The 23,988-nt window shown below is 41.1% G+C and overlaps 1 protein-coding gene across 1 annotated transcript; it reads right to left on the reverse strand.

The window, feature by feature from the left end:
• On the reverse strand, positions 1-23,713 carry UBE2J1 (ubiquitin conjugating enzyme E2 J1). Its single transcript, XM_030809469.1, has 8 exons — positions 23,213-23,713; positions 14,268-14,341; positions 12,914-13,045; positions 9,442-9,526; positions 9,186-9,291; positions 6,311-6,440; positions 4,110-4,229; positions 1-960 (listed from the first exon to the last, which is right to left on the reverse strand). Exons 1-8 carry the CDS (start codon positions 23,241-23,243, stop codon positions 682-684), a joined length of 957 nt encoding a protein of 318 aa, XP_030665329.1. The 5' UTR covers positions 23,244-23,713; the 3' UTR covers positions 1-681.
• Between the last annotated feature and the right edge of the window lie 275 nt (positions 23,714-23,988).

The raw sequence follows: 23,988 nt of genomic DNA on the forward strand, positions 1-23,988 counted from the left end.
GTGAGTATGGCATCAGGGGGCAGGGGGTGGTGATAACTGCATATCAAAGTGGTTACAAAGTACTCCCTCTTCAAGTAGCATCCAGTGACAAAGATGTGATCTCATTTCCTAATAAATGTTTGACTGAAATAAAATTATTTTCACTGAAGAATGTTTAGGACACAAATAAAGTCACAGAATGAGCAACCCCAGTACATCTCCTATGAATGACATTTTAAGGAAGCTACTTGAGGAGTTTTGCTTTCCCTTTTCAACTCTTCTATCCCTATACATTCCACATACATAGAAACAGAGTACTCAGTAAGTGGTATTGAGTAACTAGTAATACTCATCGGAACTTAAAACATCATCTTTTATCCAAAAATTTCAAAGGGCAATATAGGAAAGTATTACAAATTTACACAAAAAGAAGGTGAAGCATGAGAAAAAAACAAGTTATTTCCCTGCAAAGCAGATCAAATAGTGAGACAAGGAACTTTGACTTCCAGTCCCTTTAAGCAGGACATAACTGCTAGACATAGTCTGAATGTCTAGATATATTTATGCTAAACTTATAAGGATCAAAAAAAGGAATGAAGGGTAAATACAAAATAATCTTTTTGTAAACAATTCTTAGATTATACCCAATGCAGAATGTTTAATGAAGCAGTTGAGTCACAGCTCATAAGTCACAAAACAATATTATAACTCAAAGTCAAATATGTATTCATTGGCCAGATATATCCGTCGGAATATAAGAGCTGCCAATGCCAAAGTCAGGATGACAATCAGTACAGCTGATCCACCATGATCAGTGTGGTTGTCTCTTGGCTGGTGGCCCTGGATTACATCTGGTGAAGTAGACGACCTTCTCTGACTCTGCTGCTGGGCCCGGCGCTGTCGAGGGCTCATGGAGGTATTCTTAGCTACAGGTTGGGTAGGTTGATGAAAGGATGCTGCTGAGGAATTCTGGACTCCGTACTAGGAAATTTTAAGAAACTTTGTTTGAAACTGGCAAAGAAGATTTGTAAATATACTTGTTATCTATTCAAGAATACGCAATCTCAGAGGACAACATATGACTAAGGGCAACACTACCAAGAATGATTGTTACTAATAATATATCCCTTGAGGGGCATCTAAATTTAGGTTCAAAAAAAGTCATAACTTAGGACAGCTTTTTGGCCTTTTAATAGTTTTATTAATATATTTAGAAAAACAATCCCTTAAAACATTGACTCTAGATGATATTTTAACACATACACTTGATGAAAATATGTATATACATATAATGTTTTAATTAGGTTCCTATGTCTCAGATGCCTTTTGTCTCTATTTTTTTAATCATTATTTTTTTAGAGATGGGATCTTGTTACATTGCCCAGGCTGGTCTTGAACTCCTGGCATCAAGCGATCCTCCTGCCTTGGCCTCCCAAAGTGCTAGGATTATAGGCGTGAACCAACATGCCCAGCCTCAGATGCCTTTTGGATGGTATATCACTGACTAAAAATCAAGTGCCTTGATATTATAAAATTCTAAATTTTTTCCTATTTAAAACAATCATACAGCACTTTGGGAGGTCGAGGCAGGAGAACTGCTTGAGCCCAGGCATCTGAGACCAGTCTGGCCAACATAGTGAGACACTATCTCTACAGAAAAATTTTAAAACTTAGCCAGGTGTGGTCATGCCCACCTGTGGTCCTAGCTACTTGGGAGGTTGGCGCAAGAGGATCACTTGAGCTCAGGAGGTTGAGGCTTCAGTGAGCTACGATCACATGCCTGCACTCCAACCTGAGCAACAGAGTGAGACTCTCTCTTAAAAAAAAAAAAAAAAAAAATCACATTCTTAAAGTCCCTAGTGATATATGTATAAATTTTTCTATAATAACCTAGAATAACCAGCATGTGTGAGGGAGTTTTGCTTTTTAATATAAAATGAAATGGCTTATTCAGAACCTCAATCCCTACCCTGGGAAAAGAAGAAAATCTGACAGACTGCAAGAACAAAACTGCCTTCAGTGTTTTTCCCATTTCTACATTTCCCATTGCTTTTTGATGCTAAAATATCTGCATTAAAAGGCAACGGATGGCCTGATGTTATCTGCTGTATTTAGAGTTTTGGCAATCTCTTGCCTCTCCTCAGGGCTAACAACAACAAAAAAATCATAGCTTATCTGGGATTTGATGTATAACATCTCAATTAATTTATATTACACTTAATGTAAAATAACCACCCTTAGCCAAACGAGGTTTCAGTTACTTTCATAGTGGTCAAATTATATAATCATACTCTGAGATAGTTTATACGTAAATATAATTAAAAACTTAACTTGCAATTGTAGACAATTTATTGCTTGTTGGTATTTTAACCAAAAATAGTCTCAATTAATGACCTATATCTATGAATAAGAATTCTAAGTTTTATGTATTAAATCAAAACAAGAAATACTACTATAATAACATCATTATTTGTACACTCTAATTTACTTAAACTTCTTGATTTATTTAATTGTATTCCTAGCATTTTTTAAAAGTACCAATCCTAAGATTCATTCATTCAATCAACAAATAAACATTGACAATCTACTATACAGAAGGCACTAAGCCAGGCACTGGGGATACAGTGGAGAAGCTGAAAGAGACCCCTGACCCTCACAGAACTTACATTCTGCGAAGAGAGATAGAAAATAAATAATTACAAAGTAAATTACAACTGGAATAAGTATAACTGGAATATGTAACAAGGGGACTTAATATAGATTGAAAATACACAAAAGATTTAAATACATCACAAACATTAGGAGGTGTCCTAAAAGGTGATAAAAGATTACCACCTTCCTTTTCATAATAGAATGCTTCTATTAAAAAAAAAACTATGAAATAAAAAGTAATTAGAAAGCTTTTTTAATATCTTGAACTAAAACATATTGACTTTAAAATTAATTCATTATTTTCCCTTGCAATTCATAAAATTACACTGAGATCACATAAAAATGATTTAAACTCATCCCCACACACTTTTTTCTTGGACTTCCATCTTCAGTCCCCCTAGACTACCACCCTGTTCTTCTTCAACCAACTTTTCTCTGCCCAGCTCACTCTCTGAATAGGAGAGACTCACTCAAGACTATTCAGTCCCACTTTAAGTTATTGCTGGGTAAAGGGCAAATCTATATTTGCCCAACTTCCATTTCAATTTTCCCTCACCCTTTAAAGTCTTCAATAAACTGGAGAAACAACAACAAAACAGATGTGACTACTTAACCAAACAATCTGTTACCAAAAAGACTTCAAAAGACAGTTCATCTTTTATATATAGGAAGGAAAATCATTTTTTCCCCATAATCCTAATTTTTTGGCACCAATCCAGTCATATTTTTTAAATCACTCTCTCTGATCACCTAGGCCAACCAATTTCTTAGACAACAGGTCAGGGCACCACTAACAACACTCATAGCATTCATTCTTTTATTCAACAGTTATTTACTGGACACTTAACTATATACGAGGTAGCACTGTCCAACAGAATTTTGTGATGATAGTAATGTTTATGTCTACACTGTCCAATATGGTACCCATTAGCCACATGTAGCTATGGAGCACTTGAAATGTGGTTAGTGTGACTGAGGAACTGCATTTTAAATTTTACTTGATTTTGATTAATTTAAATTTAAATGTAGACAGCTGCATGTAGCTGGTGACTACTGTGTTGGACACAGCAAGTCTAAAGCAAATTTTTGGCTCTAGGACTTTATTAAGTCAGTACCTTAATGCAGCTGAACAATCCTGCCAAAAATAGGGTCTATTTAGAAAGTGGCTAACATATGGATATTTTGTTTTATTCAGTCTAACACTATATTAAAATTAACTTTTCAGAGAATCATAGAATTCTGGAGGGACAAGATAAAAATTATTTAATCCAGCCCCATTTAACAAAAAAGAAAACTGAGGCCAGAAAGCATGAGCAACTTGCTCAACATAATATAATTCATTAGCAGGACTGATGAGTTAGAATCCAGTTGTTAAGAGAACCAAATTTTTCCGATATTTGATCTAGGATCTTCTCCTCCTATTGCAAACAGTGATAATGATAGAGACATACATATATATTAAAAGATAAGAGCCATACCGATGTACTGGCCGTAGCACCCTGGAATGTTGTAGGTATATCATCTTGTAAATCAGTTAGTGAAAAAGAGTGGTTTAAGTCTGACTCAGAGATAGTCTTTCCAGATGAATTGACTTCTGCCTATAAACAAGATAGACCCAAGAGCGGTGTTACAACAGGAAACATACACAGTCTACAACCTGCTAAATCCCCTCTGTTGGATTTATTTTAATTGCTAGTTTAATATATATTATCAGGCAGTTAAGCACTGAGCACTCTTATGTCCAACACTGTACTAGGTATCATAGGGAGAAGCATAAACAACACCTGTTCTCAAGAAGCCATTACTTGATGAGGGACAAAACTAATACCCATGGTTCACAATCTACAATGCTAAAAAGCTCTCAAAACTCAAGGTTTTTTTTGGTAATTTTTAGGCAAAGCCTGATATCAGCTGATGTGAAGCTATGAATAGTCTTTATCCCACATTAGTGTAAACATTAATCCCACATTAATGTAATATTCCCAGATTTGCTGAAGAAATCCTAATGGATTTGATTATGAGGTGCTGCCCCAGATCGCACGGCATAAACTTAATATATGGTATATGTAAGATCTTTTCTTAAGTCTGAAAAATTCCCATGTACAAAACACATTTGGTCCTGAGATTTTTCAGAAGCAATTTTAAGTGTAATAGGAATCCTCAGAAGGAAGAAAGTAAACAACAGGTTCTGAGCAACTCCTCCAGGCACTACAATAAAAGAGAAGGGAACTGCACCTGGAAAGACAGACAGTCCATAGAGAAGTGGAGAGGGAGGAGGAGAGAGCACGCTGCTTAATGCAGGTTGACATTTCTCTTTGTGAAGCTAATTAAATTCCAGAAGGATTAAATACTTAATACTTTACGTCTGTATGTATGTATGTATGTATTTATTTTTATTTTTTTGAGATGGAGTCTTGCTCTGTCACCCAGGCTGAGTGCAGAGGCACGATCTTGGCTCACTGCAACCTCCGCCTTCCAGGTTCAAGCGATTCTCCTGCCTCAGCCTCCCAAGTAGCTGGGATTACAGGCATGCACCACCATGCCCAGCTAATTTTTTATATTTTTAGTAGAGACGGGGTTTCACCGTGTTAGCCTGGATGGTCTCAATCTCCTGACCTCGTGATCTGCCTGCCTCGGCCTCCCAAAGTGCTGGGATTACAGGCGTGAGCCACTGCGCCCAGCCAATACCTTCAATAATTAAACATTTAATACTCAAAGTATTAAAATACTATATAATCCTGTGTTTGGGTAAAACATATACAGAAAGAAGGGATATGTGGGAGGGATGCCAAAATATTAACAGTAGCTATTTCTTGAGGGTGAGATTATGAATGTCATTTTTTCTTTTTTTTTCTTTTTTTTTTTTTGAGACGGAGTTTCGCTCTTGTTGCCCAGGCTGGGGTGCAATGGCGTGATCTCGGCTCACCACAACCTCCGCCTCCCAGGTTCAAGCAATTCTCCTGCCTCAGCCTCCCGAGTAGCTGGGATTACAGGCATGCACCACCATGCCTGGTTAATTTTGTATTTTTAGTAGAGACGGGGTTTCTCCATGTTGAGGCTTGTCTTGAACTCCTGACTTCAGGTGATCCGCCCGCCTCAGCCTCCCAAAGTGCTGGGATTACAGGCCTGAGCCACCGCGCCCGGCCATCATTTTCTTCTTATTACTTATCTATATATTCTGTAATAATAGCTAGAATTTATTAAGCACCAGGGACAGTTCTGAATACAACCCATGGATTACATATATTAATTCAATCCTCACAACAATCCTATGATATAGGTACCATTATTATTTATAGAAAAGAAAAAGGCACAAAGTGGTTAATTAATGTGTCTGACATCATACTACTAATAAGCAACAGAGCTGGGATTTGAACCCTGGCATTGTATACCAGAGTTCAAGTTTTACTCACTCACTATTCTATAAAGCTTTCATGAATGTAGTTAGGAATTTTGTAACAGGAAAAACATTCCATGCCAGTATTAAAACATTTCATGTACCCTATACATATATACACCTACTATGTAACCACAGAAATTAAAAATAAAAAATATGAAAAAAGAAAAACATATGCAAATGTTATATTGTAATAGAACTGCATTGCTTTCCTTTCTATGCAGAATCCAGCAGTAAACAAAAGGGCTACAAGATTAGAATTTATTTAAGAATTTATAGTACCTTAAAGCTGATTTGCCTAGCCAGTTCTTTGGCTTCTTGGTCAGCTTGGCTTGAATCGCTTCCAGATTTTAAAGGCAACAGGACATCCTTCATGGCACAGCCACATCCTTCACAACAGAAATCTTGTGATCTGGTAGAAAACGATTTTTAAATGAAAATAAATCAAATAGTTAAATGTTTAATTCCCTCTTATTGAGACACTCAAATGCTGAATCATTAAACTTAAAAGAAAGGAACACTGGAAAATTCCACATCACATTTATCCACATGCTATGAATTAGACAATTAATGTAATGATTATAGTCCTGAGACAAGTAAATGTTAGGCTGGCTTTAAAAAAATCCAGGGTTCAGATCCTATTGTTTCCAATAAACTATCTAAAGAAAAATAAGTTTTACATCTATACAATGAGAAAATTGTCTATTATACTGTCCTTGAGATCACATATAACAAACCTATTTTAAGGCTGTGAAAAAAGTCCTTTAACAAGATCAAATTATCTGTTAGCAGAAATATATATAAAGCAGTAAAGAAACTAATTAAACACAGAATTTTCTAGATATTTCTAGGGAAAAAAACCCTCACAAATAGCAGTACCACTTGAAAGACTTAGGAGAACTTGCAGAAAATCCAAGACTTAATTTATTACTGATTATATATTAAGTAGAGACTCAGGATATGTCTGTTAACTAGACTATTTTCTGAAATATATTTGTTTTTCCATTTTTCCCTTTGTATTCCAGATATAGTCAAAACTTCCTTGAAGTTTACAAGAGTCCTCTGAGGATATGAATGACTGAAAGTAAACATGCATCATATATAAAATATATATTGTTACATTGTTAAACTTCTTTCTAAAAAATTGTTTTTCATAGTACTTTTAGTTCTATTAAAAAACCTTAGGTCTTGAAGAACATGCTATTTAAAATTATGAAATATCATATAAACAAAATATATGTAAAAGTAGCAATAATTTAGTTTTTCTGTTTGTTTGTTTGAGACAGGGTCTCCTCGTTCTATCACCCAGGCTGGAGTGCAGTGGTGCAATCATAGCTTGTTGCAGCCTCAACCTCCCAGACCCCAATGATCTTCCCACTTCAGCCTCCCAAGTAGCTAGGACCACAGGTGTATGCCACCACACCCAGCTAATTTTTTTTTTTTTTTTTTTTTTTGTAGAGACAGTGTCTCCCTATGTTATCTAGATTGGTCTGGAACTCCTAGGCTCAAGCAATCCTCCTGCCTCAGCTTCCCAAAGTGCTGGGATTACAAGCATGAGCCACTGTGCCCAGCCTAATTTAGTATTTATTGATGAGTATTTCTTGTTTTACCAGAAGTGGCACTGTTGTCCACACACCTTTGAGAATTGGTTATATACAAATTATTTGCTTCAAAATATATTCACTTTTAACTGAGTCAGATGAACCTTAAGGAGAATGTTTATTTTGAATGTATTAGTTTATCCACAATGGTAGCACGCTACCACGGTTGAATGCAAAAATCTCTTTGTTTTTTTTTTTTGAGACAAGGTCTCAACTCTGTCCCACAGGCTTGAGTGCAGCAGCACAATCATGGCTCACTGCAGTCCCAACCTCCCCAGGTCAAGCAATCCTTCCACCTCAGTCTCTAAGTAGTTGAGACTACAGGCACGTGCCACCACGCCCAGCTGATTTTTGTATTTTTTTGTAGAGATGGGGTTTCGCCATTTTACCCAGGCTGGTCTGGAACTTCTGAACTCAAGCAATCCACCTGTCTTGGCCTGCCAAAGTGCTGGGATTACAAGTGTGAGCCACCATGCCCGGCCCAAAATCATTTTTTAAAAAGTTTCTATTACAGACTGAGAATCTAGAATATACAGTGAGAAGCCTAGAAGAATAAGAACTCCAGTTCTTTTTTTTTTTTTTTTTACCTTGCACATGAAATCAACTGGATAAAAGCATCAAGATAAAAAAAACCAACATAGTAAATCGAATGAAAACAAATACTATGTATTCAAAGTACATAGTGTAACCTATGAAGAGTTGTATAAATAAAGTACATCCCCAGAGTTTGGAAATAAAGTTTAAAAAGAAAAGTTGCTTATAAGACCAAGAAGTCTACCAAATCTTCCAGATGCTAAAATCTAACTGATTTAGCAAATATCTGTGGAGGGCCTACTCTGGGGTGTGCTAGGGTAAAGTATGCTATAATTTAATTAACATAATATGTCTGAAGGGTGGTAGGCAGCAGACTCCAGAGCAGAAAAATTATCAACATCAAAAATTAGATATCAGCACTACTCAAAGAGGGGCTACTCTGAACGGAAGGAGTGATCTTGGTCATATAGACAAAAGTGCACCTGCACTTGAAAAAAACAGAGAAGGCAACTTCTCTGTTTGTGATTGCCACTGGGCAATCACAACTTGATAAAATCTCTTTTGCTTTATTCCAAATCATTTATTAAGCACTTGCTATGAGCTAGATGCAAAGATGGATAAAGTGGATTCCCTCCTGGCCCTCAAGAGGTTTGTAATCTTGGGAAAGCTACAAATAATTGCTCTGGTTCTTTTCCATCTATGATGCCATATGAGTGGAAACAAATGACTGGTATTGTTTTCCAGGAGAATATATCTCCCAATGAATTTTTTAAAAACAGTGAAATAGTGAAATAGTATCCACTACTTTTTAAGACTAGATGGCATTAAATAAATTACTTAGATTCTGGTCACTCCAAGGAAATTATTACAACTGAATTTCTAAAAGAGCAAAACTGAGATAAGATCCTGTAGCTACAGTCACTCAGAAAATAAGTCACATAGTAAGAGGCAGGCCCTACCTCCTAATAGCCATTACCCTGAATACTATTCAGACCTCAACAAGAATGAAATGCAAAACTTACTTTTTGGCAAGTGCTCTTCTTTCCTCAGGAGTGTAATCTAGAGAACCTATGGCTCCCTCTCCTTTTGTTGGCATAAACCCAATGATGGCTAATAATGCTGTCCTTACTGAAATAAAAAAGTAAATATCAATCTAAATTGCTTTGTAAAAGCAACTGGGTTTATTCTGGAAAAATAAAAATAGAGAGTATTATACTTCATAACTATGAATTGACTGAAGTTATAAGAGATTTATATTCACTATAAATTAACACTTACTGCTCCACGAAGGCTGCCAAGTTTCAGGATGATGTCCTGAGATGCTCAAACAGATTTTCTTGCCCACTTCAAATCGTCCATTAGCCTGAGGAATAAACAATGCATTTAGAAAATTAAATACATGCGTTTAATGTTTATACTTTTTGTAAAAATATACTATTTATATATAATAATTTTAGAGATTATCTTAAAAAGATTTTTTTTTTTTTGAGATGCAGTCTCGCTCTGTCACCCAGGCTGGAGTGCAGTGGCACGATATCAGCTCACTGCAAGATCCGCCTCCTGGGTTCATGCCATTCTCCTGCCTCAGCTTCCCAAGTAGCTGGGACTACAGGCACCCGCCACCACACCCGGCTAATTTTTTGTATTTTTAGTAGAGACGGGGTTTCACCATGTTAGCCAGGATGGTCTCGATCTCCTGACCTTGTGATCTGCCCACCTTGGCCTCCCAAAGTGCTGGGATTATAGGCATGAGCCACTGCGCCCGGCCAAAAAGATTTTTTTTAAAAATGTAACCTCTCATGGGACACAGATTTTTTGTCTTTATAGACTCCAAAAATACTTGTTGGATGCTGAATAATAAAAGCTGTTTTTAGAAGGTGTTTTACAGCACCTTTTGAAACTGAGTTGCACAATTGAAATCTAAATAATTAACACATAAAGTTTTACTGGCCAGCAAAGTGGCTCATGCCTGTAATCCTAGCACTCTGGGAGGCTGAGGCAGGAGGATCACTTGAGGCCAGGAGGTCAAGATCAGCTTGAGCAACCTAGTGAGACACTGTCACCAAAAAAAGAAAAAAAAAAGAAAGAAAATTAGCCAGGAGTGGTGGCGTGTGCCTCTAGTCCTACCTACTTGGGAAGCTAAGACAGGAAGATTACTTGAGCCCAGGAGTTCAAGGCCACAGTGAACTATGACTGCATTGCTGCATGCCAGCCTGGGTGACAGTGTGAGACCCTGTCCCCAAGAAAAGAAAAGAAAAAAAAAGAGGAGAGGAGGGGAGGAGGGGGGGAGGGAGGGGAGGAGAGGGACGGGGAGGGAAGGAGAGGGGAGGGGGGCAGGGAAGGAGAGGGGCGGGGAGGGAAGGAGAGGGGAGGGGGAAGGGGAGGGAAGGAGAAAGGAGGGGGAAGGGGAGGGGGGAGGGAGGGGAGGGGAGAGGATTTACTAATGTCCTATCCTGTGCCTAGTATGGAGCTAGGCTCAGTTAAGAATCTAAAAGAGGCCAGGCATGGTGACTCATGCCTGTAATCCCAGCACTTGGGAGGCTGAGGCAGGAAGATCACTTGAGGCCAGCAGTTTGAGACCAGCCTGGGCAACAAAGCAAAACCCTGTCTCTACAAAAAATAAAAATAAAAAAATTTAGCCAAGCGTGGTATGCATGACTATAGTCTCAGCTACTCAGGAGGCTGACATGGGAGAATCATTTGAGTGTGGGACATCAAGCTGCAGTTAGCTGTGATCATGCTATTGCACTCCAGCCTGGGTGACAGAGTGACACCCTATCTCAAGTTAAACAAACAAACAAAAAAGAACCTAAAAGAGAAGACATGCAAGAGGCTAGGACGAAACCTAAGGACTCAGTATCACCTAACTAGATGTTAGTGAGGAAAGACATAGGAAGAAAGGCTTTGAGAGAGGTGTGATTTTCAGAGGAGTGATGAATGAAAGGATAAATAAATACTTATTGAATGAAAGTTGGAGAAGACTTTTCAAAAGAGAAGTGAACCAGAAAGAGTGTAATGTTGAAAATCAGGGCTGATTCTCAGCCAGTGTAGTTAGTATGACCATAACATTGGCTAACTATTGAAATATACCTGTATTTGTTGGTAAAGAGCTGCTGCTAACTACTGCCCTCCACCACCACCAGTCTCCCCATGCACCAGCCCCTCCCTCCCCGAAGACCACTTAGCTCTCTCCATGATCTAGCAACTAAATAAAGTGACTCCTGACACAGTAGAATGTCTCCAGGACCCTGCTCCAACTCTACTGCCAGCCTTAGCAGTTCTCTATATCAGCTAATACTTGTTAAGCAGCTACTATATGTCAGGTACTTTATGGTGTGATTACAATTACCAGACACAACATTCATTTTGACTGATGAGAAAACAATTTTAAAGACATTGTGTAACCCACCCATAGTGTAATAGAAAGAGCACCAGTCAGAATCTAGGCCTATTGGCCCTTAAACAAATGCTCTCTCCGTTATACAAAACAGAGGTAAAAGCAGCATTAATTTGGTATTTATTGATGAATACCTCGTTTCACAACTTGCTACTCCATGTGGGTAAGATGTTTAACTGAGATAAAACAGGATGAAGACTGAGGAGAAGCAGTGAGATTTCTCAAACTGGTCTCTGAGATTGGTGTAGTTTCATGTTTCAACAGGGTACTATGTGTGGAAGGTGGACTGCAGCAGGCTAAACTAGGGAAAGGATGACTTGGAGGTTACCAAAGAGAAAAATAGGCACAGCTTAAAGTGATAACAGATACAGGGAAAGGTTTTTGTGTTTGTTTTTGCTTTTTTCAAGGTTAGGGGATAATTAAACATAGTTAAAGGAAATGAAAGAAGAAAAGCTTAACAATTAAAGAGGAATTAGATCAATAGTTTTTCTTGGCCAGGTATGATGGTGACTCCTGTCATCCTAGCACTTTGGGAGGCTGAGACGGGGGGACTGCCTGAGGCCAGTAGTTCAAGACCAATGAGACCATGTCTCTACCAAAAAACTTTTTAATTAGCTGGGTGCAGTGGCATGTGCCTATAGTCCCAGCTACTCAGGAGGCTGAGGTAGGAGGATAGCTTGAGCCCAGGAGTTTGAGGCTACAGTGAGCTATGATCGTACTGCTGCGCTCCAGCCTGGGCAACAGAGCAAGACTGTGTCTCAAAAAAAAAGTTTTCCTTCACATGAAGAAAAGATATGTAAATTTGGAGAGAAAGAAAGAAAATCTGGTATATAAATAGTAATAATAATGCTAACACTTATTGAGTACTCTGTGTCAGGCTCTATTCTAAGAGCTATACAATAAGATATTGATACTTTTCATCCCACATAAACTCAATAAGGTAGGTATCATTATTCTCATTGTAAAGATGAGAAAACTGAGGCAGAAAGTGTAAGAAAGGTGGGAAGTGGAAGGAGACAATATGATTACAAGGTACAATAACATTAGCTACCCTTTAGTTAGTACTTATGAAGTGCCAGATGTGTATGCCCAGCACTTGACATATATTAATTCATTGAATCCTAACAACCATGATATGACATTTATGCATTCAGTTGTATCATTTTTACTTCTCAGATGCATCAGCTTCCTAGGAATTATTTTGGAGGAAAAAAATTGTAGTCCCAGGGCCTGGACCCCAAAAGCAAAATTATACTGTTCTATTATTTCTTAATGAAAATGATTTGCTTACTATATTTTGCAGCTACCAGGAAGAGTTAAGCCACAAGCATTCTAAAAATCCAAAATTCTTACCGTTAGGAGAATAATGCTTGGTGGTTTCATGGGATACTCTGGTGGCAGTACTATCCGCCCGTGATAAACTCCTCCATCAAAATCGGAGTCTGGGGGCCCTCTAACTGTGAAGTGCCATTCAAAAAGGTTATCCTGAACAAAAACAATAATCCACAAGGAATTAATGATATTGAAAAGTTTGATCATTTTATCTGAATATTAGAAATATTACCAAGCAAGAAAAATTAAATGCTTTATATTATTGCTAGTATGGTTTCTAATGCATGAGATGTCTTGAGACTATAAGTGATAAATTAAATTTATAAGTGAAAGCTATTTAATCTAGCTTTCATGTCCCATTGAGCTAAAATCTTTTATAATAAATGCATTAAAAATTTCTGAGTGTTGTTATATATTCATAAGTAACTTACAAGTTTAAATTGGAAATTAATCCTTGAAAGAATAGCAAATTAGGATAATTATATAATCAAAAAATTACTATGTTTGGGTTATTTTAACAAATCTTTAAAAATTATCCCTTATAGATGCCTAAGAGCTTATTTATATAATGGTAATATTAATATATTTAATGTCATCTTACAGTTACCATGTACTTTTCAGTTTACAAAATACTTGCACTTATGATATTTTTATTCCCACTGTTACCATGAAAACCTGCCTGAGTATATTTAAATACCCTCCTTTACAAATGAGAAGACTGAGAGAGGTAGAAATGTTTATACAAAAAGCCTTGAGTAGCTACAGAGACCCATCAAGAGGCTTCCAAACTGTAAAGTATTTGGGGTTCTTTCCACCTCCCCTCCCTCAGACTCAAGATCTAACCTCAGCTAGGTGCAGTGGCTCATGCCTGTAATCCCAGCACTTTGGGAGGCCAAGGCGGTTGGATCACGAGGTCAAGAGTTCGAGACCAGCCTGACCAACATGGTGAAACCCCATCTCTACTAAAAATACAAAAATTAGCCGGGCGTGGTGGTATGGGCCTATCATCCCAGCTATTCAGAAGGCTGAGGCAGGAGAATTGCCTGAACCTGGGAGGCGGAGGTTGCAGTGAGCCGAGATCACATCACTGCACTCCAGCCTGGGCAACAGAGTGAGACTCCACCTCAAAAAAAAAAAAAAAAAAAAAAAAGATCTAACCTCAACTTAGCATATGAGACCCATTTTATAAAGACCACAAAATCCGTTTCTTCTAAAGTGATTTGGAATGGCTAATGAAATATTCATGAACTATGATGAATAAAATGTCAAACTACATCACACACATCTGTAATGACTCAAAGCAATGAAAAGCAATTTTAAAGAATTTGTTTTAAATATTAAAATCCATATGAAGAACATGGAGATAGAAACCAACCTCTAAAGGCTGCGCATGGTAATGATCTGTTGGATCTTTCAATTCTGCCGCTTCTTTCATTAAACGTTTAACAGCTAAAATAAAATTCATAAAATAGAGATATTTAAAATATACTTTTCTGAATGATTAGCACAGACTTACAAGCCCAATGAAAAACGTGTAGAGAACTAGTGCAAATGAGCATATGGCAAAGGTTTAATTATAAGATTATGGGAATAAATAGAGGGGGAGAGGAAGGAAACAGTTGCTAGGCATTAACACTTTAAAAGAGTTATATATTAAATATATAGTGAAGACACTATTTTTATTTAATAAGTACTTATATATACTTCCTATACAGTGGTATTTATTGAAGTACTTTTATAGACATTAATAACTCATTTAACCCTTAATACAACATTACTAGATAGGTATTATTTTTATCCCCATTTTCCAGATGAAGAAGCCGAGACACGGAGAGATTATATAGTCACACAGCTAGTAAATGACAGAGATGGGATTCCAACACAGGCAGTTTGGCTCTACCTGTTAAAATGTCTTTATTAACAAAAAATGTATCCTCTGGATCTCATGCTCGGTGAACAGGAAACATCTCTATACCCTCCAACTCTTGGGACTTTCCATCCACTATCTTGCATTAAATTAATGGACTGTCCCCTGAATTCACTGACTCTCCAAAGCCCTGATGAAGTTCCTTCTTGAAATGATCCTTCAGCTTCACTAAAACCTCCAGTCCACTGACCCCACAACTTTCTTGACCCCTCCTATACTTATATTCATTTTCTTCTTTATCCACACCCTTGGCTCTTAGGAGTCCCTCTTGTACACTCCCTTAATAAAATCCAACTGTGCCTGACCCAACCCAACCATCTTAATTGCTGTCTATACCCAAACAGCTGAGCATCACTGAAAGGAGGAAAAGAAGTCAGAGAGGATGGTGCAGTAATGCCATTACAAGTCATTACCAACAACCTCTACTGGGATACAATGCCACCTAATGTCCCCACATTTCTCTAGTAAGCCTTCCAGCCTACTCTTTCCACCTAGCACTCCAAGATTATTTCCCACCTAGTCTAATTTCCCCTCTCTTTCAGTTAATGGCACCCAGCTTTTTATCTCCCTGATGAATGACTGCTAGCAGGAGCTGCTCAGATGCCTATCACAATCTACAATCCTATCTGTATCTGCACCCTCTGTCCTCTATTGGCTCTCAAAATTCAATCCTTTGATATGCGCTCTGGATCCCAACCCCTCTCATTTCAAGCTTTTGGTGCTAAAACATGTCAGGATACTGCAGTGGGATGGCTGAGCCAGGGAAACGGCTTCTCAAAACTGTGTTTGCAACCACTGATGTAGTTCAAAAGAGAGGTATGCACCAGATGCTGGGAGGACAGGCTGGACATCTAACTTTAGAGCAGATGGAAGAGAAAAGGAGTCAGGTACTGACATGTGAAAGAAATAACAGTAGAAACTCCCCAGGTAGCTGTGAATAGGAAGAGGTAATAATAAAAGTAAAATGTGTAGAGGCAACGGTTGGAATGTTATGGGGAGAGAGATTAACTGAGAAGCAACCCCTACATGTATACAACCACAATGGTTTGATATGTATCAAGACTTTTGCATAAAATTGCATTTGAGGCCGGGCGTGGTGGCTCACGCCTGTAATCCTAGCACTTTGGGAGGCCGAGGCGAGTGGATCACCTGAGGTCAAGAATTCGAGACTAGCCTGGCCAACATGGTGAAACCCTGTCTCTACTAAAAACACAAAAATTAGCCAGGCATGGTGGCAGACACCTGTAATCCCAGCTACTCGGGAGGCTGAGGCAGGAGAATCGCTTGAACCCAGGAGGTGGAGGTTGCAGTGAGCTGAGATTGTGCCATTGCACTCCAGCCTGGGCTTCAGAGAGAGACTATCTCAAAAAAAAAAAAAAAAAAAAGCCAGGCGCAGTGGCTCATGCCTGTAATCCCAGCACTTTGGGAGGCTGAGGCAGGTGGATCACCTGAGGTCAGGAGTTTGAAACCAGCCTGTCCAGCATGGTGAAACCCCATCTCTACTAAAAATACAAAATTAGCCTGGTGTGATGGCACACGCCTGTAATCCCAGCTACCAGGGAGGCTGAGGCAGGAGAATCGCTTAAACCCGGGAGGTGGAGGTTGCAGTGAGCCAAGATCGTGCTGTTGCACTCCAGCCTGGGCAACAAGAGCAAAACCATGACTAAACAAAACAAAACAAAACAAAAATGCCCGCCAGGCCAGAGGGCAGTGGTACAAACACAGCTCACTCACTGAAGCCTCAACCTCCCAAGCTCATGCAGTCCTCCCACCTTGGCCTCCCCAGTAGCTGAGACCACAGGCATGCACCACCATGCCTAGCTAATTTTTAAATGTTTTGTAGAGCTGGGGTCCCACTGTCTTGCCCAGGCTGGTCTCAAGCAATCCTCCTACCTCAGCCTTCCAAAGTGCTGAGATTACAGGCGTGAATCAGCATGCCTGGCCAAAAAAAGTTAAGTTACTATCCTACTTCATAATTATTAATATTCTTTTCCATTTCTTACTCTTACTCTAAGTCCCTATATGCAGACTTTGTTCACTGGATCATCAACTATTTATTGAGTTCCTACTAGGTACTAGGTGCTACAGCTTCATGCGTAAACAAAATATGGCTTTGGTCACTAAAGACTTACGGCTGCGAGGTGCAGTCAATACAAAACAGCATGATAAATGCTATATTAGAAACATGTACATACTGAGACACCCTCTCCCTCCAAGTCTAGAGACTGGGCTTTGGTCAATTCCTTGAACACACTTTACCTCCCCCCCGACTCTCGGCCTTTCTATACAGCTTTCCTCAGGGCCCAGGCTGCTCCGGCCCCATCCTCCACCTCACCGTCTAGTCTGGCTACCCTAGACCTTTAAGTAACTTCTCAGGAATGTCTCTATGACACCTCCCCTTGTTGCTCCCTGCCCCCTACAACTACAGTGCTTGGAGATTCCAATCTGGGCAGATCAAAATCTCTGAGGTATCCTAGGGAGGGGTAGAGACTAGGAATGCTCTCTGAATTACTCTGGTTAGGTTTAGAAACCACTGCCCTAGAGACCAGGTTGAGTCTCCTTGCTCTATGCTATCATAACACTGTATTTTTCCTGTTAGGAAGTTCATCTCACTTGTAATTACTTGTTTAATATCCGTTTTTCCTGCTAAGCAATAGTAATGACAGTGTAGCTGTAGCGGTACAGTCTCCTCAGGGCTTAGCACATGGTAAGTACTCAAATATTAGTTGAATTAAATTTTACTATCTTCTCTCAACATAGCTCTAAGAATCCCATTAAAGGCAATGGTTTTTAAACTTACTTAATAAAACAATTAAACTTTTTTAATAAAACAAAATTCTTCATTCAAAGAATGAAGGATTTGTTTTGTTCAATAAAACAAAATGTTTAATAAAACGAAATTCTTCATTCAAAGAAAGCTTAATGAGAACCCCAACAGGTGAAACAGAAACCACAGGGCCACTTTGGTTGCAGAGGCCAGTGGAAAGGCCTGCGGACTATCTACTCCCTGTCCTTCCATTTCACTCCTGAAGGGACCCATAGAACAAAGACGGAAAACCCTGCTTTAAAGCCACATAAACATATCATTCCTTTAAGTTAATATTATTAGATAGAAATGCAATTATGGAAGCTGTTATGAAGTTAATTAGTTTGGAGATGCCAAAAAGATTGTTTTTCCTTCATTCCTCGTCAACTGGCTGAACTCAATAATGATGAAGGTGAAGTCAGATTTTATGTCATTCTATACCTTTATCGCATTTTCTCTGCCTCTGCCCTACTCAGTTCAGTTCAACAGGAGAGAAGAAAATAAACACTCAAAACTTGTACCTGGATATTATGAGAGATGTAGAAAGGGTCAGAATTGTTATAAGAATGTATCTGTACCAACCCTGTAAAGGAACAATCATTGGTTCAACAGCTAAATAGCTGATTAGTTCATAAGTCACTCAGGCACATAATGTAAGAGCTAAGGTCATGTAGCCAAAAGGCGAGATTAGTCTCTTGTTTTCATAAGCTATTTTTTCCAAAAATAACATAGATTATGAATGCTTCAGTGAAAAGAAACAGGGACTCCATGTAGAGCTGCATTAAAATTCTGACTCTGACATTTTGTAGCTCTAAGTCCTTGAACAAGTCACTTGATCTGATGTTTACATCTGTCAAATAAGAGTCAATAATTTCTCCACAAAATTCTCCTTTCCTTTTCACCCCTCCCTCCCGCCCAGGCCCTGAGTCATTAAGGTTGAAAGTGGACTGGTATATAAGGCCTTCTCAGTGATTCTTCCTAACTCAAAACCATGCCTCAGCAGATGTCTCTGGCCTTATGGTTTGGCTCCCTGGCTCCTGAGGAGAAACACCACTGTTAGGAAACACTGGTGGTTCAGAGTGCTGCCTGGCAACCGGGCTACAGCACAGTCGGCCCCTCCTGATACTCCATCTCTTGCTTCTACATGGCTAGAGAGGAAACTTTTATTCCAGCTCCTCTCCTATCTCTTGGAAAGGTTGTTCCATGGAATCCTTTCACTGTGGTGAGATAAGATGTGCCAGGAAAGGAAGGGGTGGCACCTGGATGCCTGCTTTTGCTCTTCCTTCTTATAGAGGCCACATGGGCACTCTGGAGCCATGCTCTAGGTGCTGTGGGCCTAGGCGTTAGCATTCTTCACACACCGAGGCTAGCTCACTAGGCTCACATCGGGGTTTGTATACAGATAAAAATAAAGGGATCTTCTACAGGCCACTGCCTCCCATATATGGATTCCTCTTGAAAAGCAATTATCTTGATATTATCAATTCCCAAAGCATGAGTGAAATCCAGGAGACAGGTATATGAAGGAAGGCATGCTCCCTAACTGCCTCTTCCTGCTCCCATAATGAAGGTACTTAAGCAAATGCCTACAGAGTGATGTTTCTGCCCAGGAGGACCCTGCAAAGGTATCAGTTCAACAAACATTTAAAGAATGTCCGAGTGTTGGAGATAAAAGAATGACCAAGACCTGCTTCTTGTCTTCCATAACAGTCAGTAGAGAAAGACATGAAAACAATTACAACCAAGTGGTAATATTGACCAAGTATATATGTACAAGTATATATAGGAACTACTTTAGTCTGCCTAGGGGAGCCAGACAAGGCTGAACCTTAAAGCTTGAAGAACTACAGGAATTTCAGACGGATTTAAAGGAAGGCATTCGAAGCAGAGGTTCCAACAGGAACCAAAGCACATAAGTGAGAAAAGCTACTCCAGCTAGAGAGTCGTTCAGGCAAAATGGATAGGTAAAAATGCAGGCCTGGTGCAGTGGCTCTCACCTGTAATCTCACCACTTCGGGGAGCCAAGATGGAGGGAACACTTGAGCTCAGGCGTTTGAGACCAGCCTGGGCAACACGGTGAAACCCTCGTCTCTACAAAAAATACACAAATTAGCTGGGCGTGGTGGCACACACCTGTGGTCCCCGCTACTCGGGAGGCAGAGGTGGGAGAATCGCTTGAGCCCAGGAGGTTGAGGCTGTAGTGAGCTGTGATGGCACCACTGCACTCCAGGCTGGAAGACTCTGTCTCAAAAAAAAGAAAATGCAGAAGAGCATAAGAGTGGTGGACAGTGAGGCTGGTGAGGAAGGCCAGGGTCAATCATGAGAAGCCCTGTAGGCCAAGCTAAGCAGTTTACTTTGAACTTTATTGACAGCTATCAGAAAGCTACTGAAAATTTTTCAATTTGAGGGGTAATCAGTTTTTGTTTTAATTGATCTGGTGACAACAGTGACTGATTAGATATATGTGTTTCTGTGTGTGTATTGAGTTGTGTGTTTCACGGCAGGGATAGAGCAAGGAAGCGACCAAGAAATAAAAAATGACTCCCATAGGTGCCTGAGTGCTGTCTATCCCTGAGATATGAAATATTAGGGTAAACTGCAAGTTTAGGGGAGGAGAAGAAAACTGATGAGTTTTGTCTTTATACTTGCAGAGATTTTTTTCGCTCTATGGGAAATAAAGATGAAGATGTTGAGTCCCATAAGTTCTGTGTATCTATAGCTTACGAGAAGGGCCTGAGTTGGACATGAAACCTTGAGTGGATTAGTGGGAAGGTGCAGTTGACACCAATGGCATGGATAGGTAACTCTTAGACTTCTGGTGGAGGCAGTGGGTACTTTTGCACCAGTCTCTTATACTCCCACCACCTGCTGCACATGTCAATGGCCCCCTGACGAAGAAGCTGCCAAAGGAGGTGCTTTATACACGTCTCCTCACTTTGTACTATAAGACCCTACTTCCTTGGCCAGAGCAGACCCAAACACGGGTCAAGTAGCTTGATCCATAGACAAGTACTGACAGATTATAGACAAGTAGCTTGATCCACAGACAACTACTGACAGATCCACAGACAACTACTGCTACTACAGTAGCAGATCCATAGACAACTACTGACAACTACCACAGAAAACTACTGTGAGGTGATCCTACACAACAGCTCTATCCATAATCACAAGTCCATTCCAAAAAAACCATAAAGCAAAAAGTTTCCCCACCTATGAAATGAAAAAATTTACTACATCCACATGCTAGTACACTGGCCCTTCACCAGCTATCTGTATTGTCTTCACTTAATCTTTCCACTCATACATCAAAGACAATCCCACATCAGATAAAGAGTAAAAGATTATATCCCTCACATTGTGTGGTTGTTTTTTGTTTGTCTGGTAGGTTGGTGTTTTACGTGTGTGTGTGTGTGCACCCTGCCATACACAGGAAATTGGAGTTTTCAGTTGCTCCCCTTCACACGGGCATTACTCTAAAAATACCACAGGACTGAGAATAAAGCAAAGGAAGGAAGTATTTTCAAGATGCCTCCCAGCATTTTCAGTAAGTCCCATATCTCACCTAATTCAACTTCTCCATGAACTCCAAATAATTCACACACTAACAAAAATAGATTTTTAAGAAGCACTGTGTTTTTTTTTTAGAGCAGCAACACTATCTTTGAGGAAATGAAACCAGAAAAAGGAAGCAATTTATGACACAGCTAGAAGCATGTCAACCAAAGCTCAACCAGCTGACAATAGTTCACATACTTTGGAAATATACAAAATTCTGGAGAATTTTAAAAGCTTATCATCATAGTATTAAGTCTAGCCTATCGAAATTGAGCGATGTTTTCTGACAACAATCTCTTGGGTTCCACCAGTTCTCCATTCTAAACTGCACTACTACTCACATGTGCATTATCCTCTAGACCTTTCACTAAGCACCTCTGCTGTCCTAAGGAACCGTGTGACCAGGGAACCACCATACATTTTTACCCAAACAGTTCCAGTTAAATATACCACAATGTAAATAATTCAATCATTTTACCTTCTAGCTTAAAAATTAAGCTTTTCTTTCCCTCTTTCTCTTTGGTCTTTTCTTCCTCCCTCTCCACCCCGGGATTCTTTTTTTTTTTTTTTGAGATGGAGTCTCACTGTCACCCACACTGGAGTGCAGTGGCGCAGTCTCGGCTCACTGCAACCTCCGCCTCCCCGGGTCAAGCCATCCTCCTGCCTCAGCCTCCCGAGTGGCTGGAACTACAGGAGTGCGCCACCACCATGCCCGGCTGATTTTTGTGTTTTTAGTAGGGACGGGTTTCGCCATGTTGGCCAGGCTGCTCTCCACCTCCTGGGCTCAAGCCTCCCAAAGCGCTGGGATCACAGGCGCGTGCCACTGTGCCAGGTCTTCATCAGATTTTTTTTAAGGAGTCAGTGGCTCCTAAAATATTATGACCAATTCTACACACTTGGTCACCTAAGGACATTTCTTAGCCTGACAGCACTCAGGCTAACAAAGCTCCCTCCCATCAATATCCTCAGGCTTTTCTGGGGTTTTTGCATATTCTGAAACCTTACAAAAAACCCAAAGATTCACAGTGTCAGCTCTTTCCATAAGGATGCTAGTCTTGCTAATTCCTACTGAGAAACAGCTTTTTTTGGAAGGAAATTTTAAGCAACAGCAAAAGTTGGTGAAATCATCACTAATATCCTAGAGTTTATCATGCAGAGTTAACTGTGGAGTTTCTTCCCCCTGACAAAACGTATCAAGGTACAGATAGAAAAAATACCATTTAGAGGATCCAATGATTCATTTCAAGCCTGTTTTATTAAGCTGAGAAAGCTAGTTGCTTATCTTTATAATGCACCAGAAAGTAATTAGAGGCTAGGATTGCTGGGACTGCTTGTGTAAATATAAAGCAGGATCATTAAATGCAGGAAAGGAATCGCTACGACTGAATACAGATACATTTCATATTAGCCAGTCTGGCAAAAATCAAGGTTAGCTCTCAAGAACAGGGCTCAACTAGGTGTTTTTTTGTTGTTGTTTTGTTTTTGTTTTGCTTTAGCTCTATAGTTAACTGGTTTAGTTACGGAACATTCCCTTTATGTCTGTAATTGTATTCGCCCAAGTGCTGCAAATAGGATATTTAAACGACCAACTCCTCAAATGTGAGTAAATCAGCCGGCAGTAAATAGAAGTCCGCTGGCAGCGACAGGGAGGGAATAGCGACGGTGTTCAGGATGCAGGTACAGCGAGGGGGTTGTTGACTATCGCCCACCGACATCACCTTTACACCTGTTCTCAGGGATGAGTTTCTGACCCAGCTCTACGGGACCGGGCGAAGATGTGAAAAAGGGAGAGGCTGGGTGCTGCGGGGCGCGCTGGCCGGCCGGGGGATTGGCAGCAGGCGTCCACCCGGCCACCCCGCCCTGCGGCCTGCACTTCCCGGGCAGGCGGCGGTCTCGCGTAGAGCGCGAAACCAGGAGCTGAGCGGCGAGTGGCGCTAGACGCGAGGAGACCGCGGCGACGACCACCCCGGTCCACCCCCGGTCCAGGGTCACTCCGCCCTCCTTGCCCAGGGGCCCCAGCCCTGCTCACCCGGACTCTTCAGGTTGTAGCGGGTCTCCATGGTGGGTCGCCGGCTTGGCTCCGACCGCCCGGGCCGCTGCCACCTCCTCTCCACGCGGCCGCCGCCCGGGTCTCAGCGCGGCTCGGGCGGACGGGGACTGGCCGAGGAGCCTCGGCAAATGCCGCCCAGTCCAGCCCGGACTGCAGGCGGGGTGGCAAGGCTGAGTGCGGGCGAGGCGCTCGCTTCGCGATGGCGCTGCCTCCTCCGCTGCGCCCCCGCCTCCCTGAGTGCCTGGCAGGCACCGGCGCCGGCGCCGGCCGGGGCGTTGCTGAACCGGGCGCCCGGGCTGGAGGTCAGCCTCCTCGGGTGGCCGCAGGCCCAGCCCTGCCGCGGCCGCCCGGCTTGCGTCACCTGCCCTCGTCCGGGATTTGTGAAGTTGCTCTGACGTGGCAGTAGCTTCGTGGCGGTCGGTGACTACCCAGCTGCCGCCCGCCCGGCGAAGCCGGCTTTGGGAGCTGCAGGAGCGAGCGGCGTCCTCGTCCTCTTGTCCCGGCCCCCGGAAACCGATCTTCCGCCGGGCCCTCCTGGGTCCCCAGGCGCTGGCGGGTTTCACTGGGGAACGGCGCGGCGGGAAGTGGCCCTGGCTCTACCCGCTGTAGGCAAGGTCCGGGACCCCCAGGCCCTCGAAAGCTCGGAGGGGGCGCCGGGCTCTGGATGCAAAGCTGTCCGCAGCCAGCTGCCCGCGCGCGGTCCCGCGGTGTCTGGGAAAGGCTTTGTTTTTAGATCCAGTCGCTGTTGCTGGGGG

Source organism: Nomascus leucogenys, chromosome 3 (genome assembly GCF_006542625.1).
Source record: "Nomascus leucogenys isolate Asia chromosome 3, Asia_NLE_v1, whole genome shotgun sequence".
Classification (NCBI taxonomy): Eukaryota; Metazoa; Chordata; class Mammalia; order Primates; family Hylobatidae; genus Nomascus; species Nomascus leucogenys.

Excerpts from the sequence above, each read along its gene's own strand:
- UBE2J1 (XM_030809469.1), bottom strand. The coding sequence starts at position 23,243 with ATGGAGACCCGCTACAACCTGAAGAGTCCGG. Across the intron at positions 9,292-9,441 it reads TTGGCAGCCTTCGTGGAGCA|TAAGGACAGCATTATTAGCC; the intron begins GTAAGTGTTAAT and ends TTTTTATTTCAG. Across the intron at positions 4,230-6,310 it reads CTAGGCAAATCAGCTTTAAG|GCAGAAGTCAATTCATCTGG; the intron begins GTACTATAAATT and ends TCTTGTTTATAG.